General features: G+C 36.9%; 1 protein-coding gene across 1 annotated transcript in view; it reads left to right on the plus strand.

Moving 5' to 3' along the window:
- The first annotated feature begins 296 nt into the window (after positions 1–296).
- Positions 297–20,246, plus strand: part of sh3rf1 (SH3 domain containing ring finger 1) — a 99,727-nt gene continuing 79,777 nt past the window's right edge. The window contains exons 1-2 of the mRNA XM_056481169.1: positions 297–602; positions 4,113–4,672. Coding sequence (XP_056337144.1) covers positions 4,247–4,672 — 426 coding nt within the window. The 5' untranslated portion in view covers positions 297–602; positions 4,113–4,246. The remainder of the gene's footprint in view (positions 603–4,112; positions 4,673–20,246) is intronic.

Consider the following 20,246-nt stretch of genomic DNA (forward strand, 5'->3'; position numbering starts at 1 on the left):
CCAGACTACAGGAATAGTTCCTTTGCTAGCAGTGACTTTCGTGATTTGTAGCATTAAATTACGCGGGCGGAGATTATAAACAAACTATTAATCGTTGAAAATGTTGCAGACAATAAATGTGGTTTAGAGAAACATTTTACTTATTTTGTGATTATCTACGAGTAGAATTGCAGTTTCTGTTAATCTATCATTTCACAAAAACAAAACCTGAACTGAAAACGCTTGCGGCATTTCTCTCAGCTGTGTGTTTTGAATATCCTCCCGCCCGACTGGCACGTCCGCTGCGGTGTCCCACAGTATCAACGCAGCTCGTCATGGCGCTCGGACGCAGGAACTCGCTTCTCCTGTTTTTCTCTGCTTTCTTCTGAATTTACTCCATCTGACTCTCTCGGACTGGGATCTTTTGCCCTTTCCACTGAACGGCTCAAGAGCGACGATCTAATTTTTGCTGTGATAAAGAGATCTGAATATGTAAACTTGAGTAGAACTGGGCGAGCAAGATTTCAGGATCCCTTTTCCAGGGCGAATTCCCTAGTTTGAGGAACTCGGGAAAGAAACTGTTCTGGAAGAAGAGGAGGAGTGAGAAGGGGCCCTTTTTTAAGGTAGCGTTTTGTGCACTCACCAGTCGCTCCATAATATGATATAAAATACATTTTGAACGTCATATGAAAGTTTTCGAAGATATATGGTTACTTAAAACCAACATGAACACGAGTTACAGACAAACGTGTCGTGAAAAAGAGTGTCGGTCACTGTTTGCTGTGACACATACACACTTCACACGTTTTATTTCCCTTCTATTCTGTTGTGGTTAGTTTTAAAACCACGTCTGGTGATGGTTTAGTTAGTTTCAAGAGTTATTTAAACGGACTCGCAGACAATACAAGGTCGATATGTGTATGTGTACCGCTAGTCGGAAGTAATGTTGGCTTTGTAGTTTTAAATGCAAGGTTGTTGTTGTATTCAGGATGTTAACGACAGAGAGGGTGAGGTTGACTGTTTGTGATGAAGGTTTAAGGGAGTAGTTCTTCCAAAAGTGAACATTTACTCACTCTCATGTTGTTATAAACCAGCATGACTTTCACAAAGGAAGATGTTGTGGACAAACAGCCTCAGTCACCATTCACAATCACTGCATCCTCTTCCCACAAAATAAGTGAATAGTGACTCTGGCTGTCAGTTCACCCAAAACCCATAAAACCCTCTTTTGTGTTTTGAGAGGAAATCCGTTTACATGGATTGATGTTAAGTACATTGCTTCGATTTATTACATTATTTGTAGCATTTATTCTGTTCGCAATAATTTGATTTGGTTCAGATGGTTTAACGAGCTAATGGCGTAAAGATGTTTGACTTGTGTTTATGTAGTTGGGCTGTATTCAGAGTCCCGCTGTCCATTAAGATGGATATGCTCTTTAATAGCGTCCTGGTAGTCTGTGAATCAGTAGAGTAACGTTAGTGGATGGGGCTTTAGGAGAGACGGGACGGACGCGAGCACTACAGCCAAGATTGGGCGCATATTTGCAGTTTAGACACGAAGGCTCATTTCGCCAACTGACCAAACGTGACGGAAAACTCCATTTAGTTGCTTCAGCGTAGTTCCTGTTGCCAGGTTCATTTGGGGACTGTGTTATATTAGCCTATAGAGCTTAGACCAGAGAACCTGGACCCCCTATTCTGTTTTAAAAATACTTTTAAACCACCGGTGTTCATACCAATCCAAAAACAGTCCTACCTTTTTTTGAAGGTAACGTTACCGTCCTAAAATACTCAAGTTTTGCATTAGCTGATTTATACATTTGACATATTCTTCTTTAGTCTATTTTTTAATAAAACAGGAGATGTGGCAGTTGAACTCATGAAGCACACATTTGAAGTGCACTTTTTCATTTATTTATTTTTTTTTGTGATCACAGTAATTACACTACTGAATGGCATAGAGTCGTAAGCAAATTTGGTAATGCCATCAGTGGTTACTATTATTTATACTATCTAGTTTACTACTGAAAAGTATCCCATAATTTGCAAACCCTCGAGCAGTTTGGGGTAGACATGGCTTCTTTCAGATAAACAAAATTGGAGTGAAAATTAATAATATCTTGGTTAAGATTAGTAATATCATTCTTTCAATGGCAGTGAACGTTGCGCAGGTTTTTGAAGCTCCAAAAAGTGCATCCATCCGTGACAAAAGTAATGCATATGGCTCCAATGACTTTTTTCTCAAGTGAAGCTATGGGTTTTTTTTAAGTAAACTCATCAAAAACTCATTAGTTTGCTTCTAAAGGCATTTACTAACCTTCCTAAAAACTCTATCCACCATTCATTGCCATTACAAAGCTGAGAAGAGGATGTTATTTAGAGAGCTAGTTCACCCAAAAATGAAAACTCTGTCAATAATTAGTCATCCGCATTTAATTCCAAACTCCTGAGACATTCGTTCATCTTCAGAACACAAATTATGATATTGGACTATTGGATTAAGTCAGCGAACTCTCTTATCCTCCATAGACATCAAGGCTTCTGAAACTTTGAATGAGCGGAAGAGTACCAAGAACATTGTCAATACATTTTATGTGTCATCTGGCAGCCGGTCAGCAGCTAGCTCTATGCAACTCTCACATGGTCGCCCACTGAAGCTAAGCAGGGCTGTGCTCGGTCAGTACCTGGATGGGAGACCACATGGGAAAGCTAGGTTGCTGCCGGAAGTAGTGTTATTGAGACCAGTAGGGGGCACTCAATCTGCGGTTCGTGTGGGTCCTAATGCCCCAGTATAGTGAAGGGGACTCTATATTGCTCAGTGAGCGACGTCTTTTGGATGAGAAGTTAAACCGAGGTCCTGACTCTGTGGTCATTAAATATCCCAGGATGTCCTTCGAAAAAGAGTAGGGGTTTAATCCTGGCATCCTGGCCAAATTTGCCCATTGGCCTCTGTCCATCATGGCCTCCTAACCATCCCCATATCATAATTGGCTTCATCACTCTGTCTCCTCTCCACCAATCAGCTGGTGTGTGGTGTGCAGTCTGGTGCAAAATGGCTGCTGTCGCGTCATCCAGGTGGATGCTGCACACTGGTGTTGGATGAAGAGATTCCCCCCATTGTGTAAAGCGCTTTAAGTGTCTAGAAAATCGCTATATAAATGTAAGGAATTATTATTATTATTATTATCTGGTGACTCTTTTGACAATGTTCTTGGTACCTTTCCAGGCTTCAGGAACCTTTCTGTCTATGGAGGATCAGAGAGCTGTAGGATTTCATCCAATATAGCTTAATTTGTGTACCTGAAAAAGAACGAAGGTCTTACAGGTGACACAATGACACAAGGATGAGTAATTAATGACAAAATTATAATTTTTGGATGAACTGTCCTTTACTCCAATAAATTCATCTGAAAGAAGAAAAGCACATAAATAATGAAATAATTTTCATTTGGGGGGAGCTATTTCTAGAATAATGGTTTGTATTATTATCATTATTTGTAGCGTTTTTTGCTTCATATGTTTGAGTGATGCATTTTACTTTTGAGGTTTGTTTGATGAAGTTATAAGAACTCAAAAGAACATCATAAATGCTTTTACACTTTTAATCAATTGAATGCGAGTAAAAATAATAATCTTTCCAAACTTTTGATTGATAGTGTGGTTATTGGCAACTATTGAATTGCACTTATTTGTAGTCATTTTTCACTTCTAACAAGCAAGTTATATTAAATGTTTATCTTTTGTCTATTCTTTTGAAACCAGAATTTTTCTCTTTGTTTGACAGCAAAAAAAATACATTCATATTTTAAAAATTATTTCCTCCAGCAGGAACCATAAACATTAAACTCCTTATGATTGATCTCCCTAGTGATATATTTAAAGCTTATTTTCTGCTGCAGTTCACAGTGTTTCTGCTATTTGTGTCAAGTTTACTGTGCATTTCAAATCTAGTTCAATTGTTTAGAACATCCTGGATTTCATCCTGGAGTTCATTTTTTCACTCTCCTTAAACATAAACTTATGTATTTCACTGTATGATCATGTTCCTACTATTTAATCATGATCATGTTCCTATACATGCAATGCTATAAGACAGAAGTGTCATATGATATCTTTTCTTTGATTCACTGCAGTGAATGCTAGAGACTTGATCATGACTACGGCATGGGAGTGACGTGACATCAGGATTGGACTTTCCCTCCTAACAATCTTATATCCACACACCCACACCATGTGCTTCTCTCTCCGGCGAGACAAAGCTGACTGAATGAACGAGTACGCTGAGAAAGATTGTGCGAGTGTGAAAATGGACGAGTCTGCGCTCCTGGACCTGTTGGAGTGTCCGGTCTGCTTGGAGCGTCTGGATGCCACGGCGAAGGTGTTGCCATGCCAGCATACGTTTTGCCGACGCTGCCTGCTTGGAATTGTGGGATCTCGTGGAGAACTTCGCTGCCCGGAGTGCCGCACGCTAGTGGAGAGCGGCGTGGATGAGTTGCCTAGCAATATCCTCCTTGTACGGCTACTGGATGGCATCAAGCAGAGGCCGAGGAGGACTGGAAGTGTGCATGGCACATGTGCCAATGGATCAGCAGTGGCGGGGGTCCGAGCGCAGGGTGCCGGGGGAGGCCAGAGGGATCCTGGTCCCACGGGGGCACAATCTCAGCGTATCCAAGCCAAGAGTACTCCAGTTAGGGTGAGTTTAGCTCTTTTTACTGGACTCACACAGTCCCACGCATCAGTGTTTGGTGAGATACAGTTAACATCTGTATTGGATGTGTTTTTGTTAGCTTGATTGGTAGAGAACTGGTCATGGGTGGTACCTCTCTATTGGCTTAAATCAGGCCTTGGAGACATCCTGTAAAGCCACGGCCTGATATGAAAGGAAGAGTAATCTCTGAATTAATTGGGTGTTTAGGGAATTTGAAATATTTCTTTCTCGTTCGCTCTGATCTGTGTCATTATATTGGATAATGAACTCTATAAAAAGTTTGTTTTGGGAGACTGAAATGCACATTCAGGAAAATAAATACTCAGTGGACTAAGTTAAGAAGAAACCACTTTCTCTGATGTAGGAATACAAATTTTGTTTACATGCACTGTGTGAGTTAGACTTCAGCCAGACTGAAGCAGTAATTCATTTTTTTCAGATGTCATCTAAACGTTTTAGTCGGACTAAAATCACACCAGTGCAGTTTTTGTGATGTTGGATAAATGAAGCTACTGTGATTGTAGTGTGGCTTCATCCAGAAAGAATACACATTTACTTGGACTATTTATCCCCTTGTGCCATTGCAACCTACCCTAGGCTCATTTTGATGGCACTTGCAAATGTATTTATTGTTCTTTTTGGGGGGGACAGTTTGTATAGCAAGCAGGGGGGTGGGAATAATTTAAATCCCTGGTTCTCAACAGGAGGGGCACAAAGAGATTGGATAGGAGGCACACACTGTTTTCAAGAAAAAACAAAGACAAGGCATTATTGGATTTATTTTATCGTATTTCACATTTCAAGTAGTAGAATATAAATGGAAAACCCAGCTCCGCTTGAAAGAAAACCTGCGCTGCCTGGGGAAAAAACAAAACGTTCGTCTTCCCATGCATATTCTTGTCTGTGGGGCGAGGTGGAGCTTATTAGCCGGTCTTTTATGCAGCAGTCAGTGCTGACACATTTCTGACCATCAGTGAGTAGCAGGTGAAATGACTTAAGGAAGTTTATTAAGTTTATCACAAGTGCGAAAAGAAGTGATGATGATGATGATCCTCTGCTCCTACCAACAAGAAGTGTAAAACGTATGTATGACATCAGCTTTCTACAGTTTGGCTATTACGGTGGCTGGGACAGTTTTTCACAATTTTTTTTTTTTTGCTTAAAATAAAGGTCACGATTCTTTCTCACTATTCTTAAGATGTACAATAAAGGTTAATATGAGTAGGCTATTATTATTGTTAATTCTCAAAACATATCATCACCTTGGAATTATAAGGTTCTATCTGCGTTCTGAATGATTTTGAGATATTGAGCTTCAAAGTTTTTGCAATCCATATAGCAAACAGTATGTGTGCAACATTTGTTTTTTAAAAAAAGTCTTAATGTAAACAATAAGGTGTCATTTAATAAGAATATGTCAAAAATGTCAGATAGAACCTTATAATTCCAAAGTGACGAAATGGTAAAACAACAATAATAATATTTGGCCTATGTGTAGGTATACTGTTGCTTAAAATGCTAAATTTTGTACAGTCATTTTGGTGGACTTGAACAGACTTTTAATGTGTCCTGTTTGTTAATTCACAGTAAAATTATGACATCAGAATATTACTATTCATAATAATAAAATTGAATTATTATGTTTAAGACATGTGCTTGTCATTTGTCATTGACAGCATTATTAGACCATTTGTTTTTACTGGTAAAATCAGACATTTGTCATTATCAAATTTCTTTTTGCAATATATTCAACATTATCTAAGTTAGAGTATACTGACACTGTTAAACATTTATTTTCATGCACAACACTGTGTTAGCTATGAAAGAAAAACCTATCAAATGCTTGTAATCATAACTGTAAAATGCGTTATGATTATTTAAATGATGTGCGGCCAGTTTCATTTTACTTACTAGTGCGGCTCATGGCAAATCATTCTTTCAGCGCGGCTCTCAAACATTTGCTCTGTGCAACAAACTGAACGTTATCTACAACTTTATTACTTGTTATTCACAGCATAAGCAGGTTCTGTTCACTAAAGTAGCCATCATTGGCGTGCTGTGCAAATAGCATGAAGACAGAAATGACATTTCTGGGTGAATTATACCTTATAAATACAGTATGTGACACTTTTAACGCCATTTGAAGGTGTTCATGGTCTTGTGAAGACTCTTGCGTCCGCCTTTACTCTTCTATCCTGACCTTGAAAATATAATTGGCTGAATCGTAGAAAAGCTGAATTAGGATCATGTGTAGGCTCGAATCGAGATCGTGATCTTTTTTCGATTAATCGTGCAGCCCTACTATGATTTAAAGCATGGCAAATGATGGGTTGAGAAACTTTTGATTTTAAATGAAATTATTTTTTTTCTATGAAATTGAAAGACCATGGATTCCTCATAGCTTCCCTTTGGTCAACAGCATTTTGGGAAGAGGTCGGCACATTTTATGGTTCCAATATATGCATCACATATGGTGAGTAACCCAAATTTAATATCAAGTGCAGCTAGTGTGTCTTTTAACACGGTGTCAAGCTTCACTCCAAAACATGCATACATCATATTTAACTGAATCAGTCTTTGTTATTCAATGATTATTCTAAACTATATCGCATTTTATTTAGATTTTTTGGTACAGCCATAGTTAAACAGTAGCAGAGAGAATCATTTTAGCCAAGAGCATTGTGATTCTTCTGAAGCAACTCAAGCAGCTGAGGTAAGCCTCTTTTCCTGCTGAGAGAAAGCTGCATTAACTGCCTCTTCCCCAGCATTTTTTGTGTGTCTTGTTGTTGTTTGGAGTGTTTTTTTCTGCTTAAGAAGGAGATGAATAGGTAGAGATTCTGCAAATGGACACTATTGTGTTTATATCGGAGTGTGAGCGCACACATTTCTACCAGTATAACTTTCAATACAAAGTGTCCCGGTGGATCGGGATAGTTGTCATAGCAGCGGTTTTGTGATTGTTTGTTTTGTTGTGTTCCACCTTTTGGTTTGGGCACAGTAACAAAACACAGGTGTCCCTACAATCAAGCCCTCTGTCATCTCTCCCACACAAACGTATGGGACAGAAAGAGGTCTCCACCCAAAGCATGACGGGAGGCGACGCTTTAAGTCAGACATCTCCGGTTTATAATCTTTTAATATCCTTCTTTTGTTGTTCAGTCATCATTCATTCATTTTCTTTTCGGCTTAGTCCCTTTATTAATCTGGGGTCGCTGCAGCGGAATGAACCACCAACTTATCCAGCACATGTTTTACACAGCAGATGCCCTTCCAGCTGCAACCCATCTCTGGGAAACATCCTTACACACTCATTCACACTTATACACTATGGACAATTAAGCCTACCCAATTCACCTGTACCGCATGTCTTTGACTGTGTGGGAAACCGGAGCACCCGGAGGAAACCCACACGAACGCAGGGAGAATAACTCCGCACAGAGACGCCAACTGACTCAGCCGAGGCTCAAACCAGCGACCTTCTTGCTTTGAGGCGACAGCACTACCTACTGCGCCACTGCTTCGTCTGTTCAGTCATCAGTACTGTGAAGTGACAGCTGGTGCCAGTTGCATAAACAGTGCCACCATGTCTTAAGAACTAGTTTGACCAACCAGCAGTTAGCCGAGGGGTAAGGAGTCCTGTTTTGTGGATTCAAATTAGAGCGATCAGCCTTTTTGTAGATGCCTCTAAAAAGTTATGGCCAATATAGAGAGAAAAAAAAGGATGACTATGTTTTTTTTTTTTAGGACTAGTTTATGCATCCGTCCCTATTTATGCATTCAAATGCATGTTTATGCTTCCAACAGGCCAAATAATCTCTTTACTAATTAAAGGGGCTGTATTTAAGTATTTGGCTCTTCTAAAGCATACCATATGTTTGCAGATATTTAAGAAACATGCCAAGTGAGCATTCCTGTTTATCTGAAAACAATGCTGAAGTCAGTTATTCTGCTTTGAAAATGTGAGTTACGTGCCGGAACGCTATCTTTGGCTGTTTCTCAATTCCAAGAACGTAGAGAATGGACTTGCGTTCTTTTGAAGATCAGTCTTGCCAGGTCACCTCGGAAGAACGAACTCGGGAGATCGCGAGAACACAGAAGGCATCCTGTGAGAAATGAGATGCTGCGTTCTTCCTGATGGTCACATGACCGTCACGCATTTTTAACAGGAAATTATTTAAACATTACAGAACTCATACAACAGTTTATAGTTTTTCCCCTATTCACGATATGTACTATGCATAAAGAATTTACAAATACTTTGCACAATACAAATAAAACAAATTTTAATACAAATTTGAGTAAATAAACACCCTTAATGTGTTTACGCCTTTATGAAGATTTTGATGGTAATGTTTACTTTCACGGTCTCATTTAGGGAAACTCCTGAGTTAAATAAGTTATATTTCTGAACTTTAATGATAAATCTATATAAAATGCTGTGCTTCCCACCTCCAGTCACAATGATTTCAGGGACTTCTACAGCGAGTTCGGTGCTCAAGTCTTCATTAGTGTATCCTCGATACCAAGAACGCATCCAGGAATTTTCACGTGTCCTCTGTTCTTGAGGTATTGAGTTTTGGAACTAAACTTTAGCAGTGTTGATGAGGATGTTACATGAGAACACGAGGACGCAAGATCGCTGAAGAACGCGTATTGAGAAACAGCCTTTGTTTTGGTTCTTTTAACCCACCCACTGCTGCTTTAGCCAATTATATTTCAGCAGACCAGGTTGCCTTGTTGGAAAACAGCGTTTTTTTTTTTTATTCATTCTTTCAGAAAGGCTCTCAAAGCATGTGTCCGTGACAGAAATGTGACATCCAGTGAACAGTAACACAGATTCAGAGTTCCACATGAGGTTATTAGGTAAAAAATGATATAAATATTATGAATGTGAACATTAGGTGGGCAGGTTATATTGTCACCCCACATCCTAACAACACGCTGTTTGCCCCAGACGAAACACGACAGAAATTTAAATACAGTCATTCAGAAGCACAGAATATGCACTTACTCACGAAATGGTAAGGTTTATAATTTAATTAATACATATTAAACCTCTTTAGCATGATTAAATGTACTGATAGGTGTTGGTTTTGAGTTCTAAAATTCAATTTCAAATGGTTTATTTTATTATTAAACTATCTGCTACTGCTTTCAGTAACATGACAATAAATGTCATCAAACTCCCATTGGTAGCATTTCACACTGAATAAAGCACATGAGGTTTATTGTCCGTCTATCCTGTTGTTCAGCTGCAAAAAATAGAAACTGTCTAATATATCAATTCGAGGTGTTGGTTGGAACAAAAACTCTTTTTAATATGGAAAATATTCCTTGCTTTAAATCAGTATATAATATTATTTAAATCAGTCTTTAAGCTTGATCATCAGACTCGTTCCTGTTGGTCCTCGATCTGGCAACCTGCATTTGCATTTGTTTTGATCCATGAATGCAATACCTAGTTCAACCACTGAGTGTCAAACCTGCATACTGCACCTTTACGTTTAAAAGATAATCTTATTTTTTTAATACGAAGTCTAAAAGTTTTTTCATCAAGTGTTTAAATTACAAAAAACTCTTATTATGAAAAATTATACAAAAATTTTTTATTATGTTTTCAAAATAATTATATTTTAGCATGTATTAAAGTCATTTTAATCTGTTATTAATACTTTTACTGTTTCTTTATAAGCATGAGAATGTCCTTTCATAACATTCAAATGATCTTACCTACTCAAAAACTGTACCATACTGAATTTTGCATTGTTGTCAATAATGATAACGGTTATTAATACATTTCTACTTAATTTATGTGGTTTATTTGAAGTGTGAATGCTTGCAAAACACTGCTGTGGTGTGATTGAAATATGAAAGGAACAGAGAGCATAGATGTCTAATTGAACCAAAAACAGGGCATGATGTCACAAGATGTGATTATAAAAGGACAGCATGCTCAAGCACAACTGTTTTTTTCTTGTCATAGTCACGATGTTGCCTCTTACAGCTCATAATATGCTGATCTTCATCTGTGTGCCACTGAGGAATTTCTGGCACTGCTTTGACTCGTATCATATCATCATTTCATACATGTTTTATAATTTCTTCACAAGATAAAAATACCATCATATGTAGCATGTGTTCTCATTCACAGAGCACATTAGCCAATCAGCACACAGCTTTCTTAAGTTGTATGTAGGGCTGCACGCTATTGGAAAAATCTAACATTGTGATAAATTTATCTGTGATTAATACTGTATCTATAAAATTTCATTAAACTATTGAATAGCACTATTTGGAAAGAATTTATAGTTATTTAAAGGTTCAATTCTCGCTATTAGCAAACCATTAAATATGACTTTTGCTTCAATAAACTCCTGATTTGCTGCTGCTTAATATATATCAAGGTAGTTTAGGTATTGGAATAGGGATGTAGAATAAGATCATGTAGAATATGTAGTTTATAAGTACTAGTAAGCAGCCAGTATCTCAATAACATGCTAATAAGCAGCTTAATAATGAGAATTGGTCCCTAAAGTGTAATCAAATGTAGTATTTTTGATTGATTGCGATGAATCTGTAGGGACATGAATCATGCATAACATGTAATAAACACACTACAAGCATTGATAAATGCAAAAAAGCAAAGATAATAGTGAAATAAGCAGTGCATCCTTTATGTATTTCTATATGTAAATATAATAAATACACTGCAAAGTCAACTCAACATTGCATATCTATGTGATGTGACTATTGCGGATGCACACATTGCGATATCAATACCAAAACAATACATTGTGCAGCCCTAGTTGTATGTAACCTTGATGTTTTTAATAGTGTCGATGTTTTTTTTGTGTCTTTAGTTTCAGTCTTAAATGACTTAAGTTAATTTCTGTTTTGATCCAGACCAAAACAATCAACTGCAATGAACAAGTGTGAACATACCCTTAGTTATTAGGTGAATTTCCTTATGATATTTTCAGTCTGCTTTCTATTTCTGTAAACTCTGAACCACCATTTTTAAATTAGCCTTTGTTTGTAACAAGTCCTCTAAAGGATTACACTTGTTCTTCCTTCAGTTGGCATCCTAACACATCCTTTCTATCCTGAAGTATTCTTAGAGCAAGAATGCATCTCTGGAAAAACATCAAATCTGATGAACTCTCCCCCCACACACAGTCTTTTCTAATTATCTCCTCAGCGTACATATCATGGTTAAAGAACACAGTCATTAGCATTAGGCTGTTTGCCAGTGTCGGCTGAATCCAGTAAAGTGAGGTAACATAAGGTTGATCCTCACTTCTAAAACTGCAGACTCAAAAACGATTCCCCTCAACTCTTGCGTGAGTAAACTTGGCACTGATTGCTGCTTATCTTCTCTCTCTTTGTGCCTGCTGTGTTTTCACGCGCCAGCCTATTTAAGGGTGTATCTGAGGTGCTGTAAACAGCAATGCTGCCGGTGGAAAGGGCTTTTTTTGCAGCAGTTGTAGCTTCAAACAAGGCCTGTGATTCAGACTACATGATAACAGAGCACCGCGTGAGTGGCAGGTCTGTTATTTAGGGTTTCAGAGGGGTTTTGTTAAATCTGACACATGATATGCTCTGCTTTAGAGATGCACAAAACATGCACTCAGGCATGGAAACAAACTAGTGCTAAGGAGAAAAATTCCTCCCCAGTTCAGGGATGCGCACATGCAGTCATCCACACCCCTGAGAGCTCGCTTGTCAGATGTTGCATTGTGTGACTGTTTCTGCACCTGCGCACTAGAAACTAGAGGAAGTAAATGGTTATTTTGCTGTATGCCTTTAGAATCCAGATTACAAACATTTGACTAAGGGTGCTTTCACATCTGTAGATCGATTGTTTTGTTCCGAAACAGGGATTTAAATTGTTCCTACACTGAAAAAAGTGTTGCATGCAAAACTGTTGCAAACAATTTATTTGTGTTGAATTTAAACAAACAAATTAAATTGAGCAATGTTCAACTTAATTTGTTTGTTTAAATTCAGCCTAAATAAATTGTTTACAACCACTTAACGTAAAAAAATTGAGTAAATCCAAGGAATCATCTTTGAATTTTTTTTTAGTGTATGTTTATTTTTGATATTGGTGCAGTTTGCGTTCACAAAGTTTCAAAACGGACCAAAATAGTTAAAATAAGTCACGGGCGAGTAAACCCTCCTCACATTGGTCAGTTTCAGGGTTTGTTTTTCAGAGTCCCATGGATTCCACTCAGCTGTCACGTTGTTATTTTAATTCATGACGATAAGCAATTAGACATTATAAGCCAGCAGGTGCACTTTAATTTTGACACCCACAGACATCGTCACCATATACAAGTCAGAGAGGTAAGACTTTTTCATATATAACCTCATTTCAGTTGTCCAGTTTTGTAAAAATCTATCTATTCAATCAATCAATCAATCTATTAAAAAATTGGCTAGATTTATTCATTATAGGCTTAAATTATAGAGAGAAATAACAGATGAACCGAGACTGCAGACAGATCATGAAGAAGGTCAATGTTGATCTTTCTTTCGACGTGTCAATGCATAAATGAACAAAACAACAAGCCTAATACAAAATATTATACAAATAAAATATGTAAAAATGATCAGATGGTAATTTCTGTCAATTTTCCTGACGGATAAGCAGCACTCTGTAATGTTTCAGCATGCTTTCACTTTCGTATTCGACATGAAACGCACATTTACTGGTGGGAATGAAATCCCACCCTGCTCATAATTCTTCATACAGCCGTATATATTGCTTTTACATAGCCAAAATATATTGTGATATACTGTAGCCTGGAATGTTGCATCGTTTTGGTTTCTCACTTCAATCGATCCACTCCAAAGTTCATTTGAATTGAGCCGAGACCACGCCATTCAGACGATCTTGGACCGATTTATCTGCTGCGATCCGAGCGCGTTTGAGGAATTCACATATGCCAAATGAACTGAGCTAACTGGGAAAACGAGACCGGTTCCGAAACAAAAGTCAAGGTGTGAAAGCACCCTAAGTACAAGAATTTTTTGAGCAGGTGTTTTTAGCATAACTCTTGTCAGCCAATACTTTTTAGTGAAACATACTGTGCAACAAGTTTATTAAGAATTATTAGCAAATGAAACATTTGTGCCTGTTTTTTTTATTGCATCAGAAGCTTGCAAACCGACCAGCTTATTCTGGTTAATAAACAAATGACTGTTTTGATCTGTTTATTTTTTTAGTGAAACAGAAACAATAAAATGTATGACCTGACCATTTTTTTCTGATTTGCAACCATTTTTGACTCATTTACACTTGGCCATTTAGCATTTTTGTCCAAAGCGACTTTGAGGAGGCATTCAGCAACTCAACAAGAAGAGGCAAAACACACAAGATGTGCTAATTATACAAAGGAAATGCTAGTGTTCAGAGAATTAAAAGGCTAAGGAATGGGGCCTGTTATTGAGACAAAATTGTTTCCACAGGTGGTTTGTCAAGCCCACTCAACTGAGTGTGAGCACACTTAATAAATGCAGCTTTTTCATTTCTATTTTAATGAGTCAAAAGCATATAGTTTAAATAGTTTAGCTTGATTCTTTTAATTCTTTTTTGTTAATTAGAAATGTGCATTGTATTAAAAATAACCATATCAATGAATGTGTTTAGTGTATCAGGAACATACACGCTGTGTCTCATTTCAGAGGCTGCATTCTCTGAAGGATGCTATCGAAGGGCGCTGCATCATTGCACAGCGATGAAGGCTGTCTCATTTAAAAAGAAATCAAAGGCTCCTTCAAATGTAGCCTCAAAATGTGTCCTTGGTTTCCCAGGTAATGAAGGACACAACCAGTGGACCCTTTGCGGCCTCGAATGTCCCAAGATTCGTTGATAGCAGCAGGACGTTTTAAAGGAAAACTCCGGATTAAATGTATGATTAAGGTTTTATTTTACTTGGATATCTAAACACGTTATTAAACAAAGTATGAGTACAAGAGTATGACATGTCCTACTAAAAACTGATTTTCTAAACTTTGCCTTCAGATTGCTTAAAATAAGTTTTAAAATCACTGAAAAAAGTAATTACAAATTTTATTACCGATCATTACTGCCAGCTGTTACAGTTGACGAGATCTGTCCTCTGTAGTCTAGATCAGTGGTTCTCAAGCTTTTAAACCAGCGACCCCCAATGTAAGATCGTCAAGAACTCGCGACCCCCCCCCCCCACACACACACTACCAAAGCATATACAAACAATAAAAATAACTTTTTTTTTAAGCTGTTCACAATATTTTAACTATATTTACTATACATTACAGGGCTCGAAAATCCATTTTTATAACATAATTGAGTGACCAAAAGATACACGGACGGATCGCTCACCGTCCCTGCACCCACTGCTTGACATGAATTCATTAATGAATCTGTTAACGATAACTATGCTGTGTTCTCACGCCTGGTGTCTGATATTGCACAGATGCTTTTGACATATACCTTATTATTTGCATACGTCATTTTATTAGCAATACCGCTCTTTTCATGAGCTGCAATATTAGTTTAATCTTAGTCAGTGCAAGCCCTTTTGCAATGGTGTACGATGGTGTACGGCTGACAGCGTCTGGCGACTAAATGAAAGATTAAACAGAACCTCTCGTGCTTAAATGTGTAGATGTGGCAAACAGTCACCTGAAAATTCCATCTCACAAACTTTACAGTGAATGCTTTAGTTATTTTCATAGCGGACTTGAAGCCAATGGAAGTCTTTTATCCACTCTTCGAAAAATGTAGATGGTGGATTAACATTCAGCACCTGATCAGTAATCAGATGTGCCATTATTTGTAGCTTTAGGTGATTCTAAGACAAAATCTGTCAGTGTTGTTTTCATTCTCTCGTCTTCAGCGCTTTACATTTTCGCGGTTGTAGCTCATGTCATCTGATGACAGGAGGCGTTAACTGAGTGATTGACAGCTGATTTTAACCAATCCATTCATGTTCAGTTCTTAGAGCAGTGGGCCAATAAGAAGAGCATGAAGGCGGGGCAAGCGTTGCAGGCTTTGTTTACTGTGGCAAGTTGACATGACAATGTTTAAACTGTTCCTGAGCGCTGCGTTTAAAGTGCAAAGATGCATTCTGCCTGAATATGTCCTAAATACTTTTATGTATTTATCAGTAATATCTTTTTTAAAAATCAGAAAATATTAGCTTACACTTGTTGTACTGAAAAAGTTTATTATAAGCACTGAAAACTACAGAAATTTTTAATCACTCTTGCGACCCCTTGAAATTATTCTGCGACCCCCAGTTTGGGAACCACTGGTCTAGATCGTCTTGTTCAGTTCAGCTTGTGTGGACTTTGAAGGACTCCCCTTTTAAGTCTGCATCCCTCGGAGGATGCATCATCTGAAATGAGACACAGCTACAGTCTGACCACTGTATTTTCACTAACAAATGACTCTTGGTTCTACTACTTTTAGTAACATAAAACAGAACAAGTTTATTCTGATTCAGAACAAATGACTCTTTTGAGAAAGTTCTTAATTGTCAATAAATCGTCTTAAGGAATCATTAAAAATACTGAATTGGACCTGTCCGAAAAGGTTTCCATGTTTGTAGTGTATAATAATGGCATTAGCAGAGAGAATTGCATCTTCCTTTTGTAAGCACAATTGTCATTGTAAGTGAAAAAACTGCACTTTATGAATCGAAATCAAATCAGCGTCAAATTGAATTGCGCATTTGTAAAACAGAATTGAATTTGTAGACTATTTAAACCATAAAAATGTCCCAAACCCTACTCTGAATGCTCTCCCATGAGACTTGGCATCTGATGGTCCGTAGCCTTAAACCATGCCATCCTTGGATGTCCTCCAGGGGGTTCAAGTGTTTCTGAGGCAGAAGAGGTGGGGCGTGGGGACATGCAGGTGGACTCCATGAGCTGCTGAAAAGCAGAAAGATCAAAGAATGCACTGATACCCATGAGTCCCTGTGGGAAAAGGGTGCCGCTCCACTCTCACCTCTCTCTCTCTTTCTGACTCTGTCTTTCTTCCTCTGATTTCTATCAAAGTTGAAGAATAGCAGGAGGTGCGGTCGAGCAGACAGATGCATAACAGCTTATTGTTAGCGGCCACCTCTGATCTGACATACTCGGGGCAGTAAAGGGGTGAACACCATACACTGTTGGTCGACATGGGGAGCACAAACCCCTACAGCTGTCTTTTAGATTTAAATAAGAGGCTGAAAATGTAAGAAAGAGAATGAAGGACTTGGACAGTGTGGGAAAGATTTGTAACTTTGTTTAAAAGAAGTGTCAATGCTGCATTCATTTGATCTAAAATACAAGACAAAAAGTAGTATTACAAAATATTGTTGGAATTTAAATGCTTACCATATTATGACAATTTCTTAACTGTTATTTGAATATCTGAAAATATAATTTATTCATATTGACAAAACTGAATCTTTAGTTGCCATTGCTCCAGCTTTTAGTGTTAAATGATCTTTCAGAAGTAATTGTAGTTAGATATGAGCAATTCCAGCGTTATGAATGTGACATTTGCAGTAAAAAATTTTAATATTCACAGAGAAAAAATATGTAAACGTTTTTCAAAACAACTAACCTCAGAGTAATGAGATCAGAATAATATTTATCTTTAAACATAATTTTTTAGATTTTAAATAAGGGAATTGGAAATAAACGGATGTGACCAAAAAGGTATGCAAGTTTACAGTATAAAACATGCACAACCCAAAAGAAATAATGTTGATCAATAGGATAAGATAAGTTTGAAAACATTGACATATTTGAGTATTAAAGTACTGCAAAATACTTGCTTATACAAAAAAATGTAGAAGCAGTTTCGCTAGTTTGGTCAACTTATTTTTTGTTATGGCAAGGTTGACATTTGCATGGAATTGCTCATATATAGCGACGCGTCAGTTAATAATTGGTTTTGGCTGATAAAATTTTTTTCTACAGAATTGCGTTTAGCTTATTGTCAAAAAAAAAAAACAAGCTTTACCAGTCACACTGTTCTATTCCTCAGGTCTGTGATCAAATATCCAGGTTCACCTTCTTTGCCCTTCCTAAAAAAAGAAACATTTGAGTGTTCCGGCCTGGATTTGCTTTCCAAAATCAAACCGTCACAGTCTGGCAACACATAGGTTAGCTAGCATGTTATCTTAACATGGCGCCAAAACACAAATTATGAGATGAATAGCATGTTTTTTTTATCCAAAATTAAACTTTTTCATTTCATCCTCTTTCTATATTGCTTTTTCAGTGTAGATGTGTGTTAAAACAGCTTCACATAAATGAAGACAAGAGAATAAAAAGCTATAACGATATTTCAGATTGTGGAACATTCCATGAAGGATGGCAGACAGGCAGGAGAGTAATGGTAAAAGGCTGGTATAGTTGCTTGCTTCAATCAAATGTTTAAAATAACCCCCTTCTGTGATCCAATATAGGACTAACTGATTGAAAATGAAACAGAAAATGTATTTTGTGATAACTCACCTGTGAAGAATTTGTTAAATACATTTAATTAATTGTGTTAAATACATTGTCATCTTATGAAAATACACCACATGCACAAAATAACCCTTATCATACCATTTTGAGAAAAAAACAAAACAAAAAAAAAAATGGTTTCTCTAAAGCAGGGGTTGGAAACCTTTTTTCAACAAAGAGCTATTTCTGATTGTTACGACCCTGGTCTAGAGTCAAGGCCGCAACATAAAAGAACACCCGTCAAATAAAATTCACTTTTAATAACCCCTTTATGTAGGGTCTCTTTATTTGTCTTTTTTTATCACCAAGAAAAAAAGCGTGTAGCCAAATACCTCGGGGTGAACCCACAGAAAAATAATAAACAAAAATACACTAACTAAACACCCAAATGAAATTACTACACCTAATATAATAACAGAAATAAAAATACAAAATCTACACCCATCTCCCTGACTAACAAAAAAACAGGTGAAAATATTTACAAAAAAGAAAAGTGGCGTCCAACCCCTACTGCCTCTTACCGTGTATATATTTACAATATTGACAAACAAACACACAAACCAAAACAAAAATAATAGGAAGGGGGAACACGGATGGGTATACAACACAAAGTCAACACTAGTACAACAGCACGAGAAACACAATCAACGAAAACAACTCAACAACAGGAATAACTTTTTCACAATTTCAAACAACACCCCAGCAAAACTCGCTCTCCCGCCCTACGCCCGTTATTCTCTTTTTAAAGGACGCCCTGGGTAACCTCCTCCAATCCCAGGGCATGTCGCCTGCGTAGTTAGGGCGGGGCCTGCAGGTGGAAAGAGGGAGAGAGAGAGACAAACACACACAAACAAACACACCTGCCAACGCAACACTGATATTTTTGGCCAATGCATTTTTTAAAAGAACCATTGGGATATATATACACATATATGCACCCCAATATATATATACTACTACTATAAATAATACAGGTTTAAACAAAACCTTTATTTATGCTCATGCACAACTAAAAATAAACAAATATGAAGCAACACATGTTGAGCAAGTCCATGAATGAAGAAAGGACAACTCTTTTTCTTGAAGAAAAGCAACATAATTTAAAATAAACATTTTACTATAAAAAAAATTACACAGTTACTTCAAATAATTCAAAATAAAGTATTTTGGCTAGTTTTAAAGAACATATTATTGTTATTATATTAATTTTCGCAAGTTTTGAAGAACAAAAAATATATTTTACAATTAATGAGTAAAGAAAGGGCAAAACAACTTCTATTTCTATGTAACCTCGCATGCGCAATTGCCCTGTATTGGTGTCGTGATTTAAATTATATCCACAGCACTGTACACGTGCATTGGTTGAAACGTAACAATTGTAATTGTATTTTCAATAGGAAAGCGATGGTTATTTTTTTTTTTTTAAACTGTAAAATAATATTGAAGGGAGATATATATTGTTCGCATATATAATCCAATATATTGCCATATATTGTTCGCATTATAATCCAAGCTGAATACACTGAAAGCACATTGTTTAGGAATAGTCTCAAATGAGAAGTGTTCACTGTAATAAGAATTAATAGCATTCAAACAGTTAAGATACCTTAATTTATTTGTCATAATTTGCATAATGAGTATGGAATGCTAATTTGAGTAATTGATCCTGTTTTTGACCGAGTTACTCTGAAACGCCTTGTTGAAATGGAGTTATGTTTTTAGTATATCGGAGCATGTAAACAAACAAACAATTTCTTATTGTTATCAGCGCTCAAATTAGTAATACGTTTTTTTTCAGGATTCTTTTAATGTCCCCAAATTTGAAAAAAATAAAATAAAAATTAATAATGTTGCTTCACATTTAAATAACTGTCATTTAACGTTTCTGTAATGATGAATTAAATTGACTTAAAAAAATAAATAAAATTTATATATATATATATATATATATATATATATATATATATATATATATATATATATATATATATATATATATATATATATATACATACACACACATACATAAACACATACATGCATACATACATACAGTCCTCAAGCT

Source organism: Danio aesculapii, chromosome 20 (genome assembly GCF_903798145.1).
Source record: "Danio aesculapii chromosome 20, fDanAes4.1, whole genome shotgun sequence".
NCBI lineage: Eukaryota > Metazoa > Chordata > Actinopteri > Cypriniformes > Danionidae > Danio > Danio aesculapii.